We start from the raw sequence: 8,344 nt of genomic DNA, 5'->3' as shown, positions 1-8,344 counted from the left end.
AAAGTTGGCCTTGATTTATGACAATTCATGTGAATTTAAATTTATTTTCCTTTAAATGTATTGTTTTCCCCTTTTAACAATAGAACCGTTCAATTTTACGTTCATTCAATTAAGTGAAAAAAATTGCTTTAAAACAATAAATACACTTCCTTTTACAGCGCTAAATATTGCACCATGGAAAACAGTCGGTCCCATTATAAATTATAAGCATACAAAGCGAGAAAACAACTTCTCTTCACCATTTAAAACCATTAGGAAAGTGATAAAACATTTCATTCATATGGCACAAAAACATTTTTTAGGTTTCTTCTTCCATTTGAAAATATTTACAAACATCCTTAAAACAGTCTAAATGCTAGAACTGATGGTCTTTCTGTCTAAAAATGTGGGATTCTTTAGTTTTCATTCTCCACTGCTTATCTTGCATCATACAAAACTAAAAACTTTCGGTATAAGAATGATTAATCACCTTTCAAAAAAAAAGGTTTGTCGTATTGAAATTTTTAACTGGATTGATAAATTTTACATAGTATTTGAGAGGATTTATTGACTTGTGTGCTTCCTATATGCCACAATTTTTAAATGCTGCATCCTTCATTTATCTGAAAATTATTTTCAAAGAAATCGGGCCATCTTTAAAAAAATATTTTCTTGCCCTCTCCCGATTAAGGGCAAAAAAAAAAGAGATGGCATGGTGTCTCCCGACCGACTGAGTAAAAATTTCCCGACTCAAAACTTTTTTTCATATTCCTTGACAGGATATCATTTTCCTTTATTCCTGAAATCCCGTCAAAAAATTTGTTGAACTTTTCTGGATTTAAGGTTTTTCCACCTACCTACTGACCTGATAATTTCAATCCGAGTCTGGAGAGAGCAAGAAAACGTAATTTTGCAAAATGATAAAAAATCCTTTTAAAATTAAAAATTCAAAATATTTGTTGACGAATTGAGGGAATTATGGAATAAAAAGAAAGAATAAATATATCATTTACTCAAGGTTGAAAAAAAATGAGTTGGTCCATTTTAACCAATCGGTCGGGAGAGGGCATGATAACATATTCAAAATGACCTTTTCAACTTTGCCATGGTCATATTCCATATTATATTGCGTAGTATAATCCTGAATCATCTGCATATTGTGTTTTGTGTCTCAATTGATTCGACACTCAGTGGCATAAAAACTTTTAACATGTGCAGGCTACTGGAACAAATGTTTATGTTACAAATGCTACAAGGGGTTAAAGAAATCTCATTTAAATAAGTTGCTCCCAAATTAAATGGTCATTTGAAGGACTCTACAATTTTTTCGATTGGTTGAAATTTGACTGACATATTCTGCCAATGTATTTCTAATATTTTATCTATAATTTACTCCATTTTTCTGATCACTTCTCTTAGGAACCTGGACCCACTTTTTACAAGGGTCATTGTATTCCCTGCTCAGGATTGGAACTCTTCTGATTTATTAAATTAGTCTCGATTCATTATAGTCAACCTTTAACACTGTAACTGAATTCATTTGTTTTTTCTTCTTTGATCAGGGGTATGCTCGTAACTTTGTCGAAAATGGATATGAAAATACGAACTTCCTTGGAATGCTTACAGAAAAAGACCTTAAGCAAATAGGGATCAAGAAAGTTGCTCATCGTAGGAAATTGTTCCGGTTAATCCAGGATATTCCAGAGTTTAAAATACCTATTGGTGTTCCGGTTTGTTTTTGTATAATATTTTATACCTCAGTAATACAAATCTTGTGAATATGAAAAAAAAAATCTGATTGATAAAGGACATGCGCAACGTACATGTACAGAAATTTTATATATGTTGTATCTTTCCCAGTGATAATTAATTTTGTTTGATATATTCAATTTTTAATCAGGGAACCACAAGATGACTTTACAAAAAAAAAAAAAAAAAAAAAAAAAAATCGGCATAAATTATCAGGAGTTTTGACCAGGTTAAACATGATGAAAACACTAGTATTTTTACAGAAAAAAAAATATTTACATAGAGTTTTTGTTAGTATTTCCCCAAAGTTTGATCTGGAGGTGAACAGTATTACATGTACCAGGCATCATAACATCACAAAAAGGTGATTCAATAATTGTAAATTAAAAATTAAACGAGAAAAAATACTTAAAAACTACTGAATATGTTGAGTATGTTCTTAATATATAACAAGCACTTTCAGTATAATTTTTATTTCATAAGATAAAAATAAATACTTTTTTTCAGAACGATGTACATTCTTGGCTAAGCGGGATTGGTTTACTTCAATATGAACAGAACTTCAATAGAAATCAAATCAAAACAGTCCAAGATATGGAAGTGTTGAAGACCATCACAAAGAAAGAAATAAAGGAGGATCTCAAAATTATCAAATCAGGTAGAGTTATATATAGAGGTATACCCAACAAACTACAGAGTGATTCTTTAATTATACATTTATGTACTATATTATTCTTACAATATGAAGTTTTTCTATCAATATATATTTCAAAATGGTTTATTTATTTGATATTAATTCAGGTCATATACAGCGTCTTCTTGATGCCATTGCATGCCTTCGTCAGCCAGCCAAAGGTTAAAACATATACATTGTAATTACAAAAGTTCTGTCCTAAATATCTTTCATAAAGACCTTAGTGGGATGTAATTATCATATCCAAATAAAAGTCTCCTTACATTTTCTTTTCTTTGAATGAAAACAATACAATTTTAACATCTGAAAAGTGGTTCTTTGTTTAATTATTTCAGAGGAGCGGATCATAACAGAAATTAAGAAGCAGATCGGTCAGGTCCACAATCTCAAGGATTTGGGAAGCGTGAATCGGGAGGAGAACAAGTTCTGGGTGGATCTCATTAAGACTTGTTTAGCGCCCTCGGCAGATGTATTCAGTTTGGAGCAAACTCTCAAAAGTAAATAGGATATGAAGAGTGAAAAGTGTAAAAATTTCACGTCATCATTTTTGTCTCTTGGAAATAAACAAACTGTAACAATCTAATAAACACACACACATATGCACACAGGGGCGATGTTATGTCCCAATTTATGTTATTTATGAGATAGATGGATCACTGTTCCTTATCTTCACATTTTATATTTGCAAGAAGGATATGGAGATAACGAACAGTATTCAATCTCAACATCCATTAAATAATATACAAAATAAGAGCAGAGCAAACACGGACCTCCGAAACATCAGAGGTGGGATCAGGTGCCATGGAGGAGTGAGCATCCCCTGCCGACCGGTCACACCCGCCGTGTGCTCGTTGTCATGATCAGGAAATAACGGAAAAAATCCTTCGTCAATTCAGTGTATAAATAATGGACTAACAATTGGTATGAAAAACGTCAGTCAGCATTTGACTCAATGATAAATTGTATTTGCTGACAAGGTCATTGTATCGACCATAGAATTTACGAAATGATGACTTTAAACGAGACTGTTGATATTCTTGTTTCATCAACTTGCTTGTCAATAATTTACCTCGTTTAAGAAATTGTTCATACGTAGAGCACGCTCTTGCGTATCGAATCAACTGAGATGTATATACTCCGTATGCAGGTGATGAAGGTATATTGCTGCATAAGTAAGGGAAGTTGACGATAGAAAAGTTAAAGTCATCACGTTTATCACATAGCTTGGTTGTTAGATTACCATTAGTGTCTTTTTCAAGTAAAATATCCAAGTATGAAGCAGAAGTGTCGGACTCTGTGGTATCTTTTATCTCAAGCTCACCAGGATATATCGTATCGACGTAGGAATGGAAATTATCATTATTAATTGACAATACGTCGTCGATATATCTAAATGTCGAGTTGAAGGCCACACAAGTGTTTTCTTCTTTTCACGCGTTGCAAAGGTTTTATTTTTAACAGCCTTTTATTGCCACGAATTAAGTAAGTAATAAAACGTTTGGTTTTTGTAGAAAATTTAAGGACCTTACGTAACGAATGGTTGATGGTATCAGGAATAGTCAACTGTTTGTGGATTGTGATTATAATGACGTTATCCAGCAGTATCGACTTAAATGTGGCTGGGACAAATATACTCAGTAAGTAAACAATTTAAGCCCATGTTCTGTTAGTGTCAATCTGTAAGTGGCCCGGGCAACTCCATCCACTAAGTATATAAAATTTCCACAATTAACAATTATACATTTTCATCCAGTAAGTAAATAAGGTCATAAGTATAAAAATAAAATCCGGTGCAACTCGGGTAACTTCATCGAGTAAGAAAATATATATAAGTCCAAAAGTTAGAGGCTTCGAGGACAATTCCATCCTGTATTAAATAAGTCCATAAGTTACATGTCCTAGACAATTCCATCCAGCAAGTATATACACAGTGAGTAAAAAAAATCTTTTCGTGGGAACAATGATACTAGTAGTCCATAGGTAACGATATTAAAGGACATATCTCTGCAAATAAGTTGTAGCTGATATACAGGGCCTACGGAAAATTATAAAAATGAATGCTTTATAATGATAAATTTTCTGTGCTTTATTATTATAATACAAATAGGTGCACGGACTATTAAGTTACTGTGTTCAATTTTCTTCTTTTGTAGGTTTATTGTTCCTAATCGTATTTGGATTTCTGTTTGTTCTTCAATTTATCTGCATGTTGTTACACAGATTTACAACACTCTCTCACTTTATTGCGCGTGCGCCATATCGATTTGGCCAGAATTATCGAACATCTTTTGCTTTTCTGTCACGTGACCTGGAACCGGATGCGAACCACCTGGACCGGAAGCCGAGTCTTGATGACCACTACGAGGCTTCTGAGAACACCTCCTTATTATCAGATCATGGTAATGATGTGTATCAACGACGTCTTCATGCTCGGCCGTATCAATCCGTGTGAATGATGATTTGAATAATTTCTAATCACAAAATCTGTTCAACCTGTGCATGATGACTTCATGAATTTAACTTTATGGCCCTTATACATGTACCATAATTCACATGTAAATTTTAGGCATGTTTCATAAACAATGCTTATTTAAGGAATGACTGTCTAGTTAGTATAGTATACCATGGCATTGATAGTGGGAAACATGGTATAATTTGCAAAACGGGCGAATCCCATTTTGCATAAATTATCCAATGTTTCCTACTATCATTGATATCCCTGAAATACTATACTAACTAGACAGCGATTCCTTATATTTCCATTTCGTTGTGAGATAAATTTGTAGATTTTGATTTTAAAAATGTAGACATTTAAGAAATAAACAACGTTATTTAGTGAACATGGCGTTATGAATAGCAATTGCTCTGCTGGCATATTCCATGATGCGCGCTAGCGCATCATGGAAAATATGCCAGCAGAGCTATTGCTATTCATTACGCCATGTTCACTAAATAATCGTTGTTTATTACTTATATTTGCATTCTTTCATGTTGACAAGAATATCAGAGGAAATCCTGACTTACATAAGGACGCAGCTTCTTCTGTCTTCAGTAAAGAAAACCATACGGCTTTAAAATCAATACACCTGATCAATACTCCTTTTCTCTGATAAATCACAATTTATAAAGTATTTCCCTCTCAAACACAGTTATCTGGATACAAGCAGCGCCGTCATCAAATTCTCTTAATTTTTGTTTTGATGCAGTCGTGACGTCATCGATCAACGTTATTGAAATCCTCTGACAAAAATCAATAATTTAACACTATGACAAAAATGAGAATGCTTTTATTATGATTATTACTCCAGTATGCTTTTCTGTGATTTGTTTGGTACTTTTTCTATCTATTTTTTCTTGAAATAGATATAGATCTACTAGTTAAAGAAATGTTCTCTTACCCAAGTTTAAAGAGTTATCGTTCTTTGTACAAGTATGCATCATACGAAAAAATAAAAATATGGAGTATTATTCAATTTTTTAAAAGTTTTATTTTACAATTAAATACTTTGACCAAAATCAAATTTTTAAAGATATCAAACGGCAATTTCAAATTGTTCTGAATTCTTTTTTTCCAAAAAATATTATTAAAAACTTATATTTAGTCCTTTTACGAAACATTTCATATATATACTTCTCAATACGGTGTGTAAGTGTAGTGGAGCTTGTTCTACACGAGTGAGATAGAGCACTTGCAGTCATAGTGGAAGCAGTTGCGTCTATAGTCCTATGAACGCAGTTGATGGCTACATGTTCATAGTGGGAGAGAGCAGTGGATATGCAAATATAGATTTTAAAAAATTACACGAGGACTCTAACGCCAACTTTAATAGTCCTCGCCCACTGACTTCAAACACGAAGGCAGCCGCATGAGATTTACATGGAGATTTGGTCTTATTAGTATCAGACACAGAGACAGATGTGCACAAGATTTCCATGCATATTACGCCTCCTTAGCTCCTGACCTATCGACCTGCCTAATTTACATTCTGGTAGAATCATCAAGGTATTAACTCCGCTAACTTTCAAAGAGTTATGACTGAGAAAAAAAATGAGAAATGGTAATATATCTTTTTTATACTGTTGTGTCATATTGTATACTGAAAGGAAAAAGAAACGTAAGAAAACTTTTATATTAAATGAAAACTATTAATTTCGAAAATGTTTTCCAGTATTGTTATCACACATTTAAATTCATCTTTAATCAACAAGTTACCAAAATTTCGTGTGACTTTGACTTATAATTCCTGAGTTGTAGAAACTGGTATGTCGATACCCCCTGAAAATAAATGAAAATTCTCATCTTCTCCCTTGCACATTGGTATCAGCCTTGATTTCCTTGTGCATTGAGTTGACCAGAGCATACCGGGGGTATATCTTTTGCATAGGATTATTATTCAACCCTTCCGAAGATAGTCTTAATGGTTGAGAGTAGCTGTATTATTTCAAAGCCAACAAATTCCCCCGCCAAATGAATCCTACAAATTTTCGTTTTAAGATAGAATTTACAGAATTCAGCTGGTTTGGTACACATGAATGTTTGTAGAAAAGTCTCGACAAACACTGGCTACAATTTCCTAGTGTGAACATGCTAAAAACATTACGCATACGATGTGTATGTGAGCCTGTGAGAATACAATCGACCTAAAATTGCCAAGCTCGCCGACCAAATAAGAGCAAAGAGTTTCTGTCAATTTTATGGTGGAAAATATGGATATAATAGTCTGCTGTATAAATATCGGTTTCAGTGAAAATGCCTTGACAATAACCGAAGTGGCATGATGAAAAGCCCTATCTCGATGTGACGTTGTTACGCGCCAAAGTCACCGCCATTGTTGGTTGGAAACATTTTAAGTTACTCTCTGACAACTGAAAAAAAAGTTTTTTGTTTAAAAGTTTAAAACAAACTGCGCAACAACATGTTGTTGCCTTTTTTTCAATTACGCAGTTCAATTACTGGACCTAGTGTAACTTCCGTCAGCCATACCATGATTGCAAAAAATTTTAAACTGACTGCAACTGCGGAAAGCGATGTCTATAACTCTAATGCATTGTATGGCACTACAAAACATGATCATTTAATTGTCATCATCAACATACACACGTTTTAGCACTTCCCCCAGTAATTTGTAGTGTTTGTTGCTCTACTTTTGAAATTTGTCCAAAATTTCCCTCTCTTTATATAAAAAATTGATTGTTCAAGAGGAAAAAACTCTTGATGCAGAAGTAATAGAACCTAGAAAAAAAAAATAGATTGTTCAAGAGTTATGCACTTGTGATTCGCAATATAATGTAATAGAAACTTTAAAAAACAGATGTGTAAGAGGGATGTACTCTTATGCTTATTAAAAACATACTTCAATATTTTGGCACCGTTAACGGTAGCTTAGTGGAAGAGCGTTCGCTTCGTAATCGGAAGGCCCGGGTTCGATTCTCGTTCGCGGCCCCGCGTCAAACCTAAGACGTAAAAATAGGTAGTGAGTGTTCCTTCGCCACGCGCTCGGCATCAGAAGTGAAAGTCACCGGTCTTTCGGATATGACCTTAAAAACGTAGGTCCCGTGTCACGGTAGGCGCTGGCACGATAAAGAACCCTCACTGCTCAATGGCCCTGAGTGCCGAGTATAGGTCTAAATTTGAAGCCCTTCACTGGCATACGGTGACGTCTCCATATGAGTGAAAAATTGTCGAGAGGGACGTTAAACAATATACAATCAATCAATCAATATTTTGGCTGTCTCATGTACTTCAAAAATATTGTAGTTCATATCAATACATTTAACATCCCTTTTATATTTTCCCTTGTATTCTCTTGTATATCAGACTGCTGAGGATGAAATTAAAAACATACAAAAATAGGAGTTTTTGAAAAGTATAAGGATTTGATAGATATCTCTATTTATGTAAAATAAATTTAAAAAAGCGAG

General features: G+C 33.7%; 1 protein-coding gene across 1 annotated transcript; it reads left to right on the top strand.

Annotated features, from left to right (window-relative positions):
- Nucleotides 1-1,451: 1,451 nt before the first annotated feature.
- LOC134247381 (uncharacterized) lies at nt 1,452-4,987 on the top strand. The gene is made up of 6 exons (XM_062729758.1): nt 1,452-1,709; nt 2,236-2,386; nt 2,530-2,583; nt 2,758-2,919; nt 3,934-4,059; nt 4,576-4,987. The coding sequence occupies exons 1-6, from the start codon at nt 1,596-1,598 to the stop codon at nt 4,872-4,874; spliced, it is 906 nt and encodes a 301-aa protein (XP_062585742.1). The 5' UTR covers nt 1,452-1,595; the 3' UTR covers nt 4,875-4,987.
- Nucleotides 4,988-8,344: the final 3,357 nt, after the last annotated feature.

This window comes from Saccostrea cucullata, unplaced genomic scaffold (assembly GCF_032062105.1).
Source record: "Saccostrea cucullata isolate Sc308-1 unplaced genomic scaffold, CSIRO_AGI_Scuc_v1 ctg3609, whole genome shotgun sequence".
In the NCBI taxonomy this organism is placed as follows: domain Eukaryota; kingdom Metazoa; phylum Mollusca; class Bivalvia; order Ostreida; family Ostreidae; genus Saccostrea; species Saccostrea cuccullata.
Note: the sequence above shows the minus strand (reverse complement) of the source record. Positions and strands in the feature narration are given on the sequence as shown.